At 34.6% G+C, this 19,859-nt stretch overlaps 1 protein-coding gene across 4 annotated transcripts; it reads left to right on the top strand.

Moving 5' to 3' along the window:
* The first annotated feature begins 12,611 nt into the window (after positions 1 to 12,611).
* On the top strand, positions 12,612 to 15,527 carry LOC140984966 (uncharacterized). 4 transcript variants are annotated; one of them, XM_073452679.1, is made up of 4 exons: positions 12,612 to 12,878; positions 12,972 to 13,068; positions 13,146 to 13,230; positions 13,308 to 15,527. In XM_073452679.1, exons 3-4 carry the CDS (start codon positions 13,165 to 13,167, stop codon positions 15,351 to 15,353), a joined length of 2,112 nt encoding a protein of 703 aa, XP_073308780.1. In that variant the 5' UTR covers positions 12,612 to 12,878; positions 12,972 to 13,068; positions 13,146 to 13,164; the 3' UTR covers positions 15,354 to 15,527. The 4 variants fall into 4 exon arrangements, with proteins under 4 accessions (XP_073308780.1, XP_073308779.1, XP_073308782.1 ...); XM_073452678.1 differs by lacking the exon at positions 12,972 to 13,068 and having other exon boundaries at positions 13,125 to 13,230; XM_073452681.1 differs by lacking the exon at positions 12,972 to 13,068 and having other exon boundaries at positions 13,125 to 13,230; positions 13,314 to 15,527.
* The last annotated feature ends 4,332 nt before the right edge of the window (positions 15,528 to 19,859 follow it).

Raw genomic sequence — 19,859 nt, forward strand, 5'->3', positions numbered from 1 at the left:
CAAGAAAAATGAGAGCAGAGAAAGTTTGAGAGGAAAAACAAGAACAATTAGCAGTGATGAATTGTGTAATCACGGTAAAAATTAGTAATTTTTTCCTTCCAAAGTAAACAAAATCACTCGCAAAGAGAACCGCTCGTTTCTGTCAAGATTTAACCTTTCATCCAATGGTAACAAATATGAATCAGTGCGATAATATTTCAACAAAATCATCTAGATTTCACGTTTCTTCGACTCAACCCATTAATACACGGGAAATCACAAATATCCAAAATCAGGAAGATTAGGGTTTCATGCGAATGTCTCAAATTCAAATATGATAATTCACTAATTAAGAGGAAATCTCATAATCGTTAACGTACATGTCTTAATTATGCTTAAAATATGATATATTCAAGAAATGTCAGGCGTGTGTTCAAATTGTGAGGTGTTTTATATGCGATGTTGGCATCACCTCCCAGCAGCACTTCTAATTTCAAAAAATATTTTTAATTTCAAGTACACACAAAGTTCATTCGCACTTTATTTTTTAATCAGAAGCAGTAGCTTTCAAACTAGAAGAACAATTTTCATTGGACTCTTCTAGGTAGTTTTTTTTTTTCCATTTTCTTATGTTATGATTTTTGTTTTTTGATTCAGAAGAGGTAGCTCCCACATTAAAAGAACAATCATCATTGGATTCTCTTGGATATTTTTTTCTATTCTTTTTCTTCTGACACAGAACACAAATTTTCTTTCTTTTGCTCAATCTTCTCAAGTCATTTATTACATGGGACAAGATCATGGAGTACACGAACATCCCTCAACTGCTTTGTGACTTAGGCAGAGCATATCTCATGGCCAAGTGTGTTGATTGAAATAGAACTGAAAATTGAAAAAACATTAGGAAATAGCCATCACAACATAAACAATTCACAAAACAGGATGAATGAGAATGCAATATGTCTAAAGTCCTATAAAAGCATATGCATATTGGGTGTTGTCCCAGATGTTGTAACATCCGAGACAACATCAATGAATGATTATGCACACAAACTGAGAGACCTTCTAATGTTGGAAAATCTCTTGAAATCTAATGGTTTTGTGAAAATATCTGTCAGTTGGTTATTAGTTCCAACAAATTCCATTCGGATTATTCCCTTTCTCTACCAAATATTGAATAAAGTGATGTCTTATGTCAATGTGTTTTGAGCTAGAGTGTTGTAATAGATTTTTTGAAACTTCAATTGCATTTGAGTTGTCACAGTACACAATCAAAGTCCCACTATGGAAATTGTATTCCTCCACCTTTTGGTTCATCCACAAGAATTTTGAACAACAACTACCAGCTATCACCTATTCAGATTCAGTAGTTGAAAGAGATACACAGTTTTGTTTCATGTTGTACTATGACACCAAGTTATTACCTAAGAAAAAACATCCACCAGTGGTACTTTTCTTATCATCTAAATCTCCATCCCAGTCAGCATCACTAAACCCAACAAAATTGGTATTAGTTTTCTTTGTGTACATAATATTAGATCTACAGTCCCTGCAATGTATCTCAAATTTTTTTTACAGCTTTCAATTGTGTGATATTAGAATTAGCTTGAATCTAGCACAAAAACAACGCTGAACATTATATATGGACGACTTGCAGTTAAATAAAAGAGACTGCTAATTATGTTGCGGTACATGGTGTTGTCAACACCTTCGGCAACATCGTCATTACTCAGTTTTTCACTCGATCCCATAGGGGTTTTCATGTGTTTAGCATGTTCATTTGAGAATTTCTTCACCAAATTTTGAGCATACTTTCTTTGACACCGAAAAATTCCATCATGCAATTGTTTAATTTGAATACCAAGAAAGAAATACCATGCTTGTGGAGTCTGTTTCAGTCCAAACAATTCATTTTCCATCTTGTAAATACGGTCCAAATGATGTGGATTCTCAAATATTTTCGTTGACTCACATAAGCTTCTTCACTCAGAATGCCATTCAAAAAGGCACTTTTCACATCCATTTGATAAATTTCAATTACCATATGACATGCAATGGCAAGCAACACTCGGACTGACTCAATACGGGTTACATGAGCGAATGTTTCATCAAAATCAACTCCCTCAACCTGCGTGTACCCTTGAGCAACCAACCAAGCTTTATTTCTAACAACATTCCCCGATTCATTAGTTTTGTTCTTAAAAATCCATTTTGTTCCAATCACATTAACATGTTCAGGCCTTGGAACTAAATCTCACACATCATTGCTGACAAACTGTTCGGTTTCTCATGTATAGAGTTAACCCAAAATTCATATTTTAGTGCTTCATTAATGTTCTTTGGTTCAATATATTAAACAAATCATTTATTACTTTTGGAACAAGCATTTATTACTTTGGAATCAAACTTAGCTAAGTGATCTTGGTCATTTAACACATAGTATACACAATCAAAAAACATGAAAATATTTTAGATTTAGCTTCTTTCCCATGACGATCTCATAGAATGTCATAGTCGAACCAATTTTTAAATAAACACGATTTGAAATATAACATGCTGTGTTTAAGAGATCAGCCCAAAAATGTTTTGAAATATTTTTTAGAACTCAACATGAGCCGAGCCATCTCTTGAACAATTCGATTCTTTCTCTCGGCATGTTGTTTTGTTGAGGAGTCTTTGGGCGGAAAACTCATGTGATAAACCTTTTTTTATCACATAAAGATGAAAAATATGGGTCCTCGAATTCCTGACCCTGGTCGGTTCTGATTTTACCAATCCTCAAATTGAGCAAATTGGTAATTTTTTCAAATAGATTATTAAATGCACCAAAAGTATCTGACGTTTCTCCAAGAAAGCTTACCTACGTAAAACGTGAAAAATTATCAACACAAACACATGAATACTTTTTACCTCTCAAGTTTTTCATTGGACCCATAAATATATGTGTAAAAGTTCAAGACACCGTGTTGTCCCAAAATGTTGTAACACTTGGTGTGGCACACATGCTTGCTCACCTTTTTGGCATGCTCCACACACATATGATACTCCAAAAGTTAAATTAGGCATATCTCGCACATCATCATATTTTCCTATATTCTTCAATGTCTTGAAGTTTGCATGGCCAAAATTTTGATGCTACAAATCTAGTTCACGTACCTTTGTATGTCTGCAAGCATGTTCTTCTCTCGGTTTATAGCACTTATTATCAGATCTTGTACCTATCATAACACAAACATTAGCTTTACCAAAAACTTCACACGTATTTTTGTCAAACTTAACATGCAAATAATCATCACATAATTGACTAATTCTTATTAAACTTGAGTTAAGTCCCTTGACATGAAGCGCATTGTGAATCTTAGGAATTCCATGTAATATCCAAGCTTGGTGATCGGTACGGTTTAGGATTTCATATGTTTATTGACTATTTGGGTAAGTTTAAGTATAGTTTTGATGTTAAGGATGGCGATTTATGATTTATAGTATTGTTGATTATAGATTATGTGTAGTTATATTGTAGCGTTGTTACGATTAAATTCATGATAATTTGTATGTTGATCCAATTGGTATGAGGCCAATTGGAGTGGTTAGATAAGACATATAGGTGTAACTTTTATGTTTTGAGTTTTGTTCAAATCATTGTAGAAGACAAGCCAAAAGCGCCCCGAAGTTTGTCGTGTGTGTCGTCGCTCCTCCAGTGACATATGTTGAGAGATTAAGCATAACTTTTTACTCATAACTTCAAATGACATGAGGCCAATTGGATATGCAAGCCAAGACATAGAGCTACGACTTTCCAGTTTACCACTTTTCCAAATTATGACGAAGAGAGGCGTTTCAGAAGCAATCTTTGATGTAGCTGTGCGCAGAGCGCGCTCGGGCCGAAAAAGATGTCCGCCCGGGCGAGCCTAGTTCGAAAATTTTGTGTTTTGGCCTAGAGTTCCGTGACCGGGCGGAAAAAGATGTTCGCCCGGGCGGCCAGCGATTTTTAAAAATCGTGTTTTTGGTGTTTTAAGGTATAAAATCGGTGGAGACTTCACTTTTCTCTTATTTCCCTCATTCCTCTCCACTCTTCTCGGTTCTTCACCTCAAGGGGAAGCTAGGGTTCCATTTCCTTTCATTTGGTGCCTTTGATTCAAGCTTTTTGTTGGGTTTTGAAGTTAGAACAAGAGAATTTTGGGTTCAAGGAGCTAAGGTAATCTTGTGGCTTTGGTTATTTCTTGGTTTATGGTATTGGGAGAAATTTGGAATGTGTGATTGTGTTGGTTTTATGGGTTTTATGGTATGTGTTTGTGATTATTGAGATGTTGATGGTGCAATTCATGGTTTATTGTTGTAGGATTTGTACCAAGAGATTAGAATCAAGCTTTCCATTGGTTGTAAGTGGAATTCATTCCTTGTGCTCACATGAATTATATATATTGTATTTCAAATGGTTTTAACATGCTATTCCCTTCCATTTGATTCATGTTATGTATAGATACACTTTATTATATATTAGAGGCTTTCATATGCCTCAATTGTATAAAATGGAATGCAAGAGAAAAGAGTATTCAAAGTATTTGTTTTAATGCCCAAGAGAGAGTTCAAATGCTTTATTGGATTGATAAATAGATAGTCAGAGATTGCATGCAATTAGTTGATCAACGACCATAGGCTTATATCCCGACAGAGTATCGATTTATATCGATGGGATATAGGTACAGAGACAGAGATACTATTTAGATATCAATCCACAAGGAAAAGAGAAATACCATCTTATTGTTCATGTTCTACCATATTATTCATGTTTCAAGAGTTAGATGGTATTTATTGATTTCAAAGCCATGTTTTACAGAGTATGATATGTACAGATTGCTATGTAAGAGTTCCACTTGCTGAGTTTTATACTCATTTCAGTTATTTCATGTGATGCAGATAAGAGTGACGGGCCAGGACGTTGATTGGAGCCGAGGTCATATGCATAGTAGATGGAATGAAGAAGGCTATTTTGTTAGAACTTTTGGACATGATCAAAATGACATTCTGTATTTTGATGCAACGCTTATTTGATCATGTATATACTTTTGATTATATATTGAAATGTATTTTAAATCCTTCTTTCCTTTAAGAAAATTTTAAATTCCGCTGTTATTTTATGAAATCGATCAGAGATGTGTTACATTTAGTGGTATCAGAGCAACGTTCTTCGAACCAATGCATATGACTTCGTCTACTTTCAACAGTACGGGTATGTCTTCTTCTACAACTATGTATTGTTATTGGTTGATATGTATTGTGTGAGCACATTGTAGGATTTAATGTCTCCTAAGAGAAAAGCCTCAAAGGGTGATGATAGCTCCTCATCGAGAGTTGTCGACGAGTTCGGCAAATTATTGAAAGAGCAAGCCAAGGTTCATAGTGAACAGATTCAGCAGTTGCTCCGTTTACAAGGTACAGGTCAAGGTAGAGGCCAAAGGAGAGGCCAAGTGGTTCAAGCAGTTGGAACTGAAGAGATCTTTACTGCTTTTAAGAGAATGGATCCGCCTGAGTTTGCAGGAAGCACTGATCCATTGGTGGCAGTAGAGTGGATCAAAGCACTTGAGGCGATATTCAATCATCTCAATTATGAAGACAAGGACAGAGTTGGTTGTGCAGTATTCATGCTAGTCAAAGTTGCACGTATTTGGTGGAATGCTACCAAGGTAGGTGTTGATGTTCCGGCATTGAAGTGGCAAGATTTCACGGATCTTTTCTATGATAAGTACTTCCCAGATGCACTTCGAGCTCGGAAGGTGACTGAGTTTTTAGAGCTTCGTCAAGGAAGTATGAATGTTGACGAGTACATTTTGAAGTTCGAGGAGGGCTGTCTGTTTGCCCCATACATTGCCTCCAATGACGAAGACAAGGTTGCTCCTTTCATTAGAGGACTTCGAGCGGAGATCAGAAGGGACATCAATATGTCTAAGGCGGTGACATTTAAAGAGATTGTGGCTAAGGCATTGTTAGCCGAGCAAGATGATAAAGATATTTCTAGAGAGAGACAGGCGAGGCAGCAGGATATTGCTCAAAGAGGTCAAGGTTCGAGCCAAAGAGGAAAAGGCAATTTTAAGGAGAAAGGCAAGATAGATCTGAATTCTAAAGCACCTATAGTTCCATCTGATCCAGAGAAGCCGTTGTGTCCCAAGTGTAGTAGGCATCATAGGGGAGAGTGCAGATTTGGTACTCACACTTGCTACCGATGTGGTACTGCAGGCCATATTGCCAAGGACTGTCCGAGAGGATCGAGTAAAGAGAAGGTGCAGGGTCGCATCTTCACCATGACGAAAGAAGGTATAAACCCTGATTCTTCTGTGATCTCTAGCACTATCTTAATTTTAGGCAGAGTAGCTACGACATTGATTGATACAGGTGCTACTCATTCTTTTATGTCTGAACTATTTTTGAGATCTTTGGGTTTAGTTCCTTCTATTCTTCCCCTCCAGTTTAATGTTGTATTGCCTTCTGGGGATGTGTTGTGCCCGACGTCTATTGTGTATGCGTGTTCTGTTCAAATTGATGAGCGAGTGGTTTATGCCTATTTGATTGTTATTCCGATGGTTGCGTTTGATATTATACTTGGCATGGATTGGCTATAAACTTACCGTGCAGTGATTCATTTTGTTGCCAAGAAGGTGAAATTTGTAGATTATGAAAATAAGGAAGGTATGCTCGCCAGTGCAGGTACTTCGCTGGTCCTTCCTTTTATTTCGTGTCTATAGGCTAAGAAGTTGTTGTTTAGAGTTTGTGATAGGTTTTCGGCTTTGATTGTTGATACGGATAGAATTGTGAAGTTGAATATTGATGATATTGATGTTGTGAGAGAGTTCCCTAATGTATTTGAGGATGATGTGTCGGGTTTACCGCCGGACAAAGATGTAGAGTTTGTGATTGATCAAGTCCCCGGAACGGTTCCTATTTCTAAGGCTCCGTACAGAATGGCCCCTACAGAGATGAAAGAATTGAAGACGCAGTTGCAAGATTTATTAGATAAAGGTTTTATTCGGCCGAGTTCTTCGCCTTGGGGAGCTCCGGTTCTTTTCGTCAAGAAGAAAGATGGGTCTTTGCGGCTGTGCATTGATTACAGAGAAATCAACAAAGTGACGATTAAGAATAAATATCCGTTGCCACGGATTGATGACCTTTTTGACCAACTGCAGGGGGCTACAATGTTTTCGAAGATTGATCTGCGATCTGGCTATTATCAGTTGAAAGTTAGGGAGTCTGATATCCCTAAGACGGCGTTTCGGACCAGGTATGTGCATTACGAATTTCTTGTGATGTCGTTTGGTCTGACTAATGCTCCTTCAGTCTTCATGGATCTTATGAACCGGGTGTTCAAGACGTATTTGGATAGCTTTGTCATTGTTTTCATCGATGATATATTGATTTATTTCAAGACCAGAGAGCTTCATCCAGAGCACCTCAGAGTCGTTCTTCAATTGTTGAGAGAGAAGAGGTTGTATGCTAAGATGAAGAAATGTGAGTTCTGGTTGGAGCAGATTTCTTTCTTAGGTCATGTTGTCTCGAAGGATGGGTTAGCTGTTGATCCAGCGAAAATCGAGGCGATACAGAAATGGCATATCCCTACCACTGTATCATAGGTACGCAGTTTTCTTGGTTTGACGGGTTATTATCGTCGTTTTATTTCATATTTTTCCAAGATTGCCCTGCCGTTAACCAATCTGACGAGGAAGACTGTGAAGTTTGAGTGGTCCAATGAATGCCCAAGGGGATTCCAGGAGTTGAAAGATAAGTTGACGACAGCTCCGGTACTTGCACTACCCAGTGGTTCAGAAGATTTTGTTGTTTATACTGATGCGTCGAAGAAGGGTCTTGGTGCAGTGCTGATGCAACATGGAAAGATTATAGCTTATGCTTCTCGTCAATTGAAAGACTACGAGAAAAATTATACTACGCATGACCTGGAACTGGCAGCTGTAGTTTTCGCCCTGAAAATCTGGAGACACTATTTATATGACGTAAAGTGTGAAATTTTCACGGACCACAAGAGTTTAAGGTATTTGTTTTCCCAGAAAGAACTCATTATGAGGCAGATACGGTGGTTAGAGCTTGTCAAAGATTATGATGTGACGATTAGTTACCACCCTGGGAAGGCGAATGTTGTAGCAGATGCATTGAGCCGTAAGTCAAGTTCTTCTTTGAATTCTATGATCCAGAAACCGTTGTTGTTAGACTTGGAACGAGAGGAGATAGCTTTGGTGGTTCCGGGAACCATTGCTCGCTTTTCAGCGTTGATCATTCGGGCTACATTGACGGACAGGATCCGTAGAGAGCAGGCCAATGATTTACAGTTGACAGAGATGAGAGCCAGAGCAGAAGAGAGAGGTAATTCAGAGTTTGGAATAAATGGAGATGGTTTGATGACATTTAGAGGCCGTATATGCATTCCTACTGGTGATGATATTCGACGAGACGTCTTAACAGAGGCTCATACAGCGCCATACTCGATACATCCAGGTAGTACCAAGATGTATCAGGATCTTCGTAGACTTTATTGGTGGCCAGGTATGAAGAAGGATATTGCCCTACTTATTTCTCAGTGTCTAACTTGTCAGCAGGTGAAAATCGAACACCAGATACCTGCTGGGACATTGCAGTCATTGCCGATTCCTCAATGGAAATGGGAGCTCATTACAATGGACTTCGTGATTGGTCTTCCCAGAACGCAGAAAGGCTATAACTCTATTTGGGTTATCGTTGATCGGTTGACCAAGTCAGCGCATTTTCTCCCAGTCAAGACAACGTATTCCATGAACCAATATGCCGAAGAGTACATAGCAGAGATTGTTAGACTTCATGGTCTTCCTGTGTCGATTGTGTCCGATCGTGACCCTAGATTTACTTCAGAGTTTTGGAAGAGTTTGCATAGAGTCTTGGGTACACGGTTAGCATTCAGTACAACATATCATCCTCAGAGCGACGGTCAATCAGAGAGAGTTATTCAGATTTGGAGGATATGCTCAGAGCTTGTACTATCGATTATCCTGGTAGCTGGGATTCCAAATTGCCTCTTGTTGAGTTCACGTACAATAACAGTTACCAAGCGACGATTGGCATGGCACCTTATGAAGCACTTTATGGCAGAAAATGTATATCTCCCTTGTATTGGGACGAGATTGGTGAGAGGAAGATGTTGGGTCCAGAGTTGGTCCAACAGACAGCTGATGTTGTTGCTGTTATCCAAGAAAGGATGAAGACAGCACAGTCAAGAAAGAAGAGTTATGCTGATGTCAGACGAAGGTCGTTGCAGTTTGAGATTGGCAATCACGTGTTCTTGAAGATTGCACCTCTAAAAGGTGTGATGCGGTTTGACAAAAAGGGAAAGTTGAGTCCAAGATTCATTGGTCCATTTGAGATCTTAGACAGAGTTGGTGATCGAGCTTACAGGTTAGCCTTACCGCCAGATCTAGATAGAGTTCATACTGTTTTTCATGTCTCCATGCTCAGAAAGTATATTGCGAATCATTCCCATGTTCTTCTCCACGAGCCATTGGATTTGACGTCGAATTTGACATATCAAAAGATTTCAGTCCAGATTCTGGATCGCAAAGTTAAAGTATTGAAAAACAAAGAGATCGGCATTGTTAAAGTCCTTTGGAGGAATCAATTGATTGAAGAAGCCACGTGGGAACCAGAGGATGAGATTAAAGTAAAGTACCCTGAACTTTTTGCGTAGTGACGTCAATTTCGGGGACGAAATTTCTTTAAGAAGGGGAGATTGTAATATCCAAGCTTAGTGATCGGTACGGTTTAGGATTTCATATGTTTATTGACTATTTGGGTAAGTTTAAGTATAGTTTTGATGTTAAGGATGACGACTTATGATTTATAGTATTGTTGATTATAGATGATGTGTAGTTATATTGTAGCGTCATTACGATTAAATTCATGATAATTTTTATGTTGATCCAATTTGTATGAGGCTAATTGGAGTGGTTAGATAAGACATATTGGTGTAACTTTCATGTTTTGAGTTTTGTTCAAATCATTGTAGAATACAAGCCAAAAGCGCCCCGAAGTTTGTCGTGTGTGTCGTCGTTCCTCCAGTGACACATGTTGGGAGATTGAGCATAACTTTTTACTCAGACCTTCAAATGACATGAGGCTAATTGGAGATGCAAGCCAAGACATAGAGCTACAACTTTCCAGTTTACCACTTGTCCAAATTATGATGGGAAGAGGCGTTTCGGAAGCGATCTTTGATGTAGCTGTGCGCAGAGAGCGCCCGGGCCGAAAAAGATGTTGCCCGGGCGAGCCTAGTTCAAAAATTTTGTGTTTTGGCCGAGAGTTCCGCGCCTGAGCGGAAAAAGATGTTCGCCCGGGCGGCCAGCGATTTTTAAAAATCGTGTTTTTGGTGTTTTAAGGTATAAAATCGGTGGAGACTTCACTATTCTCTTATTTCCCTCATTCCTCTCCACTCTTCTCGGTTCTTCACCTCAAAGGGAAGCTAGGGTTCCATTTCCTTTCATTTGGTGCCTTTGATTCAAGATTTTTGTTTGGTTTTGAAGTTCGAACAAGATAATTTTGGGTTCAAAGAGCTAAGGTAATCTTGTGGCTTTGGTTATTTCTTGGTTTATGGTATTGGAAGAAATTTGGAATATGTGATTGTGTTGGTTTTATGGGTTTTATGGTATGTGTTTGTGATTATTGAGATGTTGATTCTGCAATTCATGGTTTATTGTTGTAGGATTCGTACCAAAAGATTAGAATCAAGCTTTCCATTGGTTGTAAGTGGAATTCATTCCTTGTGCTCACATGAATTATATATATTGTATTTCAAATGGTTTTAACATACTATTCCCTTCCATTTGATTCATGTTATGTATAGATGCACTTTATTGTATATTAGAGGCTTTCATATGCCTCAATTGTATAAAAGGGAATGCAAGAGAAAAGAGTATTCAAAGTGTTTGTTTTAATGCCCAAGAGAGAGTTCAAATGCTTTATTGGATTGATAAATAGATAGTCAGAGATTGCATGCAATTAGTTGATCAACGGCCATAGGCTTATATCCCGACAGAGTATCGATTTATATCGATGGGATATAGGTACAGAGATAGAGATACTATTTAGATATCAATCCACAAGAGAAAAGAGAAATACCATCTTATTGTTCATGTTCTACTATATTATTCATGTTTCAAGAGTAAGATGGTATTTATCGATTTCAAAGCCATGTTTTACAGAGTATGATATGTACAGATTGCTATGTAAGAGTTCCACTTGCTGAGTTTTATATTCATTTCAGTTATTTCATGTGATGCAGATAAGAGTGACGGGCCAGGACATTGATTGGAGCCGAGGTCATATGCATAGTAGATGGAAGGAAGAAGGCTATTTTGTTAGAATTTTTGGAAATGATCAAAATGACATTTTGTATTTTGATGCAATGCTTATTTGATCATGTATATACTTTTGATTATATTTTGAAATGTATTTAAATCCTTCTTTCCTTTAAGAAAATTTTAAATTCCGCTGTTATTTTATGAAATCGATCAGAGAGGTGTTACATTCCATCCATGTTTAGTGTCCCTTTTCCAGCAATCTTTCATTTTGTACCACCTTCATAAGTTACTTGACCATTTTTTTATTCAACATAATCAGTAATGTGGGGTGAACACCCACTATCAAAATACCATATACATGCAGTGTTAGTTTTTAAGGAGGTATAAACAATAGTACAAATATGGATGTATGTTTTCTCTTTCACTGGATCCCTGTTCTTTGTGAGAATCTTCATTGCTTAAGGAGACATTTAATCTCTTGTTTTTGTGAGGACTGTTGACACATTCATTAGTATAATGACCGAATCCAAAACATTCTCTGTATTGAACCGAGCCTACTCTCTTGTCATCAGATTGAACCTATCCATTGTTCCTTGGTCGAAATTGTCCTTGAGTAGGTGCAAACCTTTGAGTTTTATCGGGAGCACTAATGCTTAGAAATTTAAGTTTCTAACCCGATTTCTTCTTGCCTATGATCCTCTTTACATAGTCTCCAAATTTATTTATAATCAACGAGATGGAAACTTCACATAAAACAGACTCGTTGACTTCCTGAGATAGTTGAAACGAGTCATTGTATGAATCATAAAAAAACTTGAAAGGCATTCGTTTTCCATTTATCTTTCTTCTGCAAATCCATATTCATCTCAAAAGTTCTGAAGGAACTAATCAGATCGGCTAAACTGAGCGTGGTGGTGTGCTGGGCTTCATCGATTGCACAAATCTTAATGTTGAAGCGATTCGGATCGGTGATGCATCTCAAAAATTTAACTAATGAGACGATCTCACATGATTTTTTGTGTATAATAATAAAATAAAAATCAACCAGTAAATATCTATCTCAAGTAAGATTGAACTGAATTTATTAATAAACCGAACCAAATTGAAACCAAACGAAACAAACCATTTGACTTCGGTTTATGCCGAAAATTCTTTATTTAATCTTTTCCTCGGCAATCCTTTAGTTGTAGGTCAAGAATTGAATGTAAAATATGACACTTTCTCAAGTAGAACTGTAAAAATGAGATTGTAATAAATATAAATATACTATAAAAAATGGTTTGGGTTTAGATATTTTAGCTCGAATCCAAGTCCGATCTAACCCATCTGCAGGCTGCAGCATTTGGAACACTAACAACAATAAAATTCAAAACCCTAATTTTGTCTCTCTTCCCCAAATTTTTTTTGTTCGTGTTTTACCAACAACTTCAAAAAGTATCAAGAAACATTGGCTTTTCAATTTCGTATCCTTTAGCGTGAACATGGTTCTGTTTCATTATTAAAGAAATAGTGGATTTTGAGCTGTGGCGTAGCTGATTTTGATTCATTGTCTCAGATTCTTCTTTAATTGCGGTATTCTTTTTGAACTATTCAAGATTTGTTCTTTATCATTTATAAGCTCTGTAAGTGCGTTTTTTTAATGTGAATTTGCTTGGAAATTATTAGGCTTTTAAGTGTTGTAGAAGATCTTTATATATTGGATTGATAATAAATCAGGAAAGGAGGTGGTTCTGTGCTTTTTTCATCTCTGTATCAGCGAAAGGTTATTGTTTATTTTTTTGAATCAACTTCAAGTTGTGTTTGCATGTTAAATGACAGGATGATCAAAATGTGCTAAAGGAACTGCTTAGTATAAACCATGGAGACTAGTGAGGTGGATAAATCGGATAAAGAAGGAAAGGAGCCAGAAACTACTTCTTCGCAGGTATGTTGTGAGAGGACTTTTGCTTTGATCTTGTTGGCTATGTTGTTAGTATAATTTCAATTTTGTGGGATTTCCAGGAGCAGGCTTCTGCTTATTCTGGCGTAGTTGTGGCTGATTCGATTGGTCGAGAAGAAGCTCTCCGTCTTAAAACCTTAGCAGAGCAAAAATACACCGAAAATGACATCCATTTTGCATTAAAATATGCCAAACGCGCCCATAAGCTTGAACCATCTCTTGAAGGGCTTTCAGAAATGATTGAGGCCTTCAAAATCATCTGTGTTGCTGCCATGCCCATTTTTCCAGCCACAACAGAAATTACTTCCGGTCTTCCTCCAGATTACTACAAGATTCTTCAGTTAGAGCGCTTCTCGCACATCAATGCTATCAAGAAACAGTACAAGAAGCTGGCTTTAACCCTACATCCGGACAAAAACCCACTACCTGCGTCTGAGGAGGCGTTTAAGTTTGTGGGTGAGGCAGTGAGGGTTTTATCAGATAAGATTAGGAGAAAAGAGTATGACATGAGGCTTAGGATTGTGATTCAATCACAAACAGAGGGGGTGGCAGTAGTAGGAGCAGAGACGTTTTGGACAGCGTGCTCGACATGCAGGCTACTGCATAAATTCGAGAGGAAATATTTGGAGCATAGTTTGATGTGTCCTACGTGTAAGAAATGCTTTAAGGCTGTGGAGGTGAAAGAGAATGCTGGAATTGGAGAAAATGTTGAAGAAGTGGAGGTTAACGAGGGGATTGGAGCTGGGCCTACAAGGGTAAGTGCTAGGATTCAGGAGAAAGTTTTGAAGGGTGAAAAAGTAGGGGTTTTGGAGAAGTTTAATTTGGGGCTGAAGCGGAAAATCAATAGTGTGGGGAAGCCTTTGGAGAGGTCAGGGGAGAAAGTGGCAAGATATGAGGATCAAGATGGTGGGTTGGTGAAGGGTTTAAAGTCGAAGAGAGTGGAAAATGTTGGAAATTCGGGTGGAAGTGGTGATGGAGCAGGGTTGAATAGAGTGGGAAAGTCTTCCAGTGGAAAAGGAAGGAGTAGCAGCGACTGTGCAAGTGGAAGGTCCAAGAGAGCAAATATTCGAGAAGAAGAAACGATGACGTTGGCGCAAATGCAGATGTTGGTAAAACAAAAGGCTGATGTGGATAAGTTGGAAGCGAAAAAAAAGAAAGATAATAATGAGAAGTTGCAGCATAAGGAGGGAGACAGAGAGAAAATGAATAACACCAAAGGCAATAACGAGAAGTTGAAGGCAAAAGAAAAGGCCTCGACCAAGGAAAAGAAAATGTCGAGCTTGAAGATAAATAGTGATAGCCATAGTGCTTCAAAGGATGAGAATTTGGAAATCATGAAGAAAATAGCTTCTGAATATCATTCAGATGTGGAGATTGAGGTGCTTAGAGCATCAAAAAAAGGTGATCCGGTGATAATGCCTGTGGAAGATTCAGAATTCCATGATTTTGACAATGCTCGAAGGGCAAGGAGTTTCAAGAAAGGACAAGTATGGGCAGCATATGATGATGACGATGGAATGCCAAGGCATTATGCACTAATTGATGATGTCTCTGTGAATCCGTTTGAGGTATCTTTAAGTTGGTTAGAATGTGAATGTAAGGGAGATGAGGAACTAGTGCTTAGGCAGAAAATGGGATGTCCCATATCATGTGGGAGATTTAAGGTTTCTTGGAAAGTTATGGTTAAATATCGAAATTTGTTCTCTCACATCGTGGATAACGAAAGAGCAGCAAGAGACCTTTATCGAATTTATCCCAAGAAAGGTTCGATTTGGGCACTCTACCAAACAAATGATTTAGATACTGAAAGAAGTAACCCAGGGGTCAAAGATAAGCGATGCTACGATATTATTGTCTCCTTGAGCAGTTACAGCGATATTCATGGCTTGAGTATAGCTTTTCTGGAGAAAGTCGATGGGTTCAGGGCAGTTTTCAAGAGACGAGAAGTCGGGGTTCGTGCTGTCCAATGGCTTGGAAAAAGCGATACTAAGCGTTTTTCGCATCAGATTCCCGCGAAGAAACTCTGTGGCGACGAAGCGACGAACCTTCCCCAGGATTGCTGGGAATTGGATCCTGCTTCACTTAGTCAGGTGTCTACAGGGTTATAGTAATGAACATCTAGCTACTCAATTTGTTTTACTATTTCTTCATCTGTTTCTTGAAAACTATGGCTTCAAGTTAGTTTAATTCATAATGCTAGGCAGGATGAGAACCCTGAGGTGGCTCAAATAAATTCCTATTGGTTGCATTTGAATGGATGATTTGAAGTTGAGCATATCATATCCATAATAACAAATCCCCTTAAAAGATGAATTTCAAATCATCTCGACATGAAGCAAATACCTTCTTCAAATATTATCTCATATCCAAATCCTCAAATCATAACTCAACCTATATGCATTTGTGCTTGGTTATGATACATTGACGCTACTTTGAAGATACTTCATTATCAATCTGATCTAATTTGAGTACCTCTACGTGAAAGAGTTTAGCAAAAAATTGAAGAGTTCGAACGCAAGTGATCGAATTATAAAATTATTGACTATAGAGATCTATTAATATGGAGACGACAAAATTGTTTCAAGCACTGACAAAACCAGAAGTGCACATTATTTCTGATATGAGATAATAAATGATGTATTATAAGGTGATAATAAATTGAATTATATGTATAACAGAAAGAGTTTAACTCAAATATATTGTAGAACTCGAACCAAATATCATATAAAACAAAGATGTAAAACCAATCAATGTGTTAATATTAGTACCAAATGGTGCTTGAGTTTAGGAAAAATTACAATTTTAGTCTGATAGCTTATTTTGGGTTTTAATCTTGTAATTCGTCAACTTTTTTATTTTCATCCAATAACTCTTTTTTTGCCATCTTTTTTGCCAAAAAGCTACAAAACATATCGAATATTGTTTATTTAACACCGATTATCTCCTAGTACCTCATGTCGTTAGACTAAACATATATTATAAATATTAAAATAAATCTAAATAAAAATAAAAGAAAATTAAAACAAAATGACACCCAATTTTTTAAAACAAGAGAAAAGAAGCTTGTGGTTTCTTTTTAATTTTACTTAGATATATTTTAATTTGTAAAATACATGCTTTATTCTCAGTATATGAGTCATACATAGAGTATCCGTGCCAAAATAAGCAATATTTGATAGATTTAGTTGTTTTGGCAAAAATAGACAAAAACCAAAAAAAAATATGAATTATTGAATGAAAATCAAACATTGACAAATTATAATATAAAACTCAAAATATATCAACTTACAAGATTAAAATTACAATTTTCTTCTTGGATCCGCCACAAGTGACATATAGTAATACTTTTGCAAAACTCTCAATTACATATTAATTTTAAAATTTTTTAAATATGTTTTTAAAAATTTTTAAAAAAGGCCGAGGTATATGTGATCCGATATATTGACAATATTAGATATATTTATACGACAGAATGGATGAAAGGAAGCAGATGAATTTCGCCTCAAAGAGGATTAATTCTCATTTTTTATTTTAAAAAAAAAATTATGATTTTTGAGGATTTAAAAAATATTAATGCAAAAACCACACGGATTTGCTCCTTGTGGTTTGCAAAATTACTTTAATGTTGCATTTAGATTGAATACTTTGTATTTAGAGGGTATTTAAAGGGAGAATTTGAAATGAATTTATATTGAGATGCATTTCAAATGCCTCAAAAAATAATTAGTTGAGATTTGAAATTTATTGTCAAATGGATTTTGCTAAACAAACAAATGTATTTATTATTATAGATTTAAAATCTCTTACTTCAAATTTATTCATCCAAATACAATCCAAAACTTTGTTAGCAGAGTTTACCGTCCGTCAATAAAGATGGAGGACTTTAGTTTTATTTAAAAATAAAAAATAAAAATGGCAATTCGGTCTCTTTCTTTTAAAAAAATATTAAGTGGGTTTTTTCCAATTTTTTTTATTACTTTATAAATTTAAAAATATTTATTTAAATGTTAGATGATTTAGTTTTTTTTAAAAAAAACTGTATCTATAGATGTCGCTCCATTTATTTATTTTTATTATTTCTAAGATAGATTTTCGAAACTCCAAACGGCCAACCCAATCCGCTTGGACCGCGGATAAGAAAGGTCGGCCTGCCTAATTTTATTATTTAAAAAATTGAAATAAGTGCTAAATTTTTAATTAAAAAATTCAAAAAACATTTAAAATGTTAATAAAACAGAAAATAAAATTTAATAAAATAGTTCAACTAAAATTTTAAACATTAGTTTGAGAAATTAATAATTAATAAAATTAATTAGTTAAATAAAATATAAAAAAAACAAAAATTACTACAAAATTAATTTACCATTAAAATTCATTTAAATTAAGTCAAATAAAACTTAAAAATATATATCTAAAAAAACATAAAAATACATTTTTATAAAAAAAATTAAAAAATCATATTTTAGCGAGCCGCCCCGCCCACCTGCGGCTCGTGTAGGCTCAACTCGTTTGGCTCCCCTCCAAACGACTTGAAATTTCCTCAACCTAGCCTGCCTCATTTTTATGGTAGGACGAGCTAACCCGACGGGTCCAGCCAAATTTGACAACCTTATATATTAATTTTAAAAGAGCTTTTTAACTCTTCGCAGAAAATATTTTAATAATTTAATAAAATAAAGTAAAAAAAAAAAGTGAATTTCATAAACTAATGTATCACGCTATGTTAAGTGGCATGTTTTTTACCAGAAAATTTGCTTATGTATTATTTGTCCTCGTTTTATCATTCTTCATTCCTATGGATTTAAATTTTTAAATATATCATTTTTGTGCTTTTATCATTCTTCATTCTTTTGTATTTTTGTTTGATGTTTGATCAAGCAATTGAACTTCAGCACATTAGGTTTTTATGCTTTAAATTAAGTTTTTCCTTCATGTTTGATTAAAACCGCTAATTTATTTATTTGTGATTATATATTTGCAGATAAAATTTTGATTTTGAACTTCTATTTGAGGTAAGCATTGATATAAATTAATTTATTTGAGTATTTGAATATAAATTATGAATTTATCATAATCTTACGTATCGAATTTATGATTAAAATGCTCAATTCTGTTTCCGTGTATTATTAGGTATTCTTATTATTTTATATTATGCAAATAATAATAACAATACTTAAAAGTATAATAATTAGCATTGTTGTTGTTCTATATATGTAGTTATAAAAAAATTAGTATAACAATTAAATTATTTTACACGAATTATATAAATGTTCTTATTATAAATACTGTTAATTTTGTTCTTAACTTCTTAAATACAAATAAATATTACAATTAATTTCATTTTTTATTATTTTATTTGACATGCGTAGTATCAAAACTTATTTTCATAAAAATTATTATTTGTAGTATTATTGACTTATAAGATATAGCTAAGAAATACAATTTTTGTATTTTAAAATAATAATATTTTTTTAGGAAAATAATAATAATACTTATATTTATAATTATTAATATTGCTATTGTTATTTTAGATAAGTAGCATATAAAAAATTAAGTATTACAGTTAATTTATTTTACGCAAGTAATATAAAATTTATTACTATAAATATTGTATTTTTGTTCTTAACGTATTAAACCCAAAATAACAGTTGTATAATTAATTTATTTTATAATTATTTTATTTTACATGCGTATTGTGAAAATTTATTATTATAAAATTATTATTTTCTTATTATTTGTATTATTATTAATTGTAAGATACAAATAAGAAATACGATTTTCTTATTATTTGTATGATTGATTTTACATAAATAATATAAATCTATTATTATAATATTTTTTATTTTTGTTCATAATTTAATAAATAAAAATAAGTAGTATGATTTTATTATTAATTTTATTCTTATTTAATATGACTGTTTATTTATTTTACAGAAATAATATTATTTATCATTATAAAATATTTTTTTAATTAAAAAATATACATTTAAATGATTTTACTATTAATTTTTTTGCAATTTAGTATGCAAATATTATCATAATTAATTTTATTATTCTTAAATTATTAAATAAAAAAATATTATTATTATTTTTATTATTATTGATAACGATAGTATAGTCAAACAAATTTAGCATTATCATCATTATTATTATAATTAATTCTAATAAAAATCAAAACACATGTAAATTAATTTTAAAGTGTATTATTTTATGATATTCCACATTTTCTTATTCAATTGTAATTAAAAAAATTTATTTCACCTTTTTATTTTGTGTGACCCATTGTTTTTTTTTTTTTTTTATAGGAATGGATAGTGTGCCAGTACTTTTATTCGTAGGTGGTAATGTTATTAAAAGATATATTACAATGTAAAATATAGTACTATTGCATTGAAAGCAACACAAATACGAAGATATATTAATTTTCATGAGTTGAAGTAAATAGTGAATCGGGCTGACAAATATCGAAAGTTCAAAATTTATCTAAAATTTGTCAACAAAATATTCCTACATGGACAAGTCACATTGTGTAGAAGTACATCTTGGCATCAATGATAACAACAATTTACAGTTTATGCTGGATTCTAGTAATGAAATGAAGTGTATTGAATTGT

This window comes from Primulina huaijiensis, chromosome 9 (genome assembly GCF_012295235.1).
Source record: "Primulina huaijiensis isolate GDHJ02 chromosome 9, ASM1229523v2, whole genome shotgun sequence".
Taxonomy (NCBI): Eukaryota; Viridiplantae; Streptophyta; class Magnoliopsida; order Lamiales; family Gesneriaceae; genus Primulina; species Primulina huaijiensis.

What these genes read in the sequence shown, in the direction of transcription:
- LOC140984966 (XM_073452679.1), top strand. Translation starts at nt 13,165, where the DNA reads ATGGAGACTAGTGAGGTGGATAAATCGGATAAAGAAGGAAAGGAGCCA. An exon ending in CAGAAACTACTTCTTCGCAG is followed by an intron (nt 13,231 to 13,307) that starts GTATGTTGTGAG and finishes TGGGATTTCCAG; the next exon opens with GAGCAGGCTTCTGCTTATTC.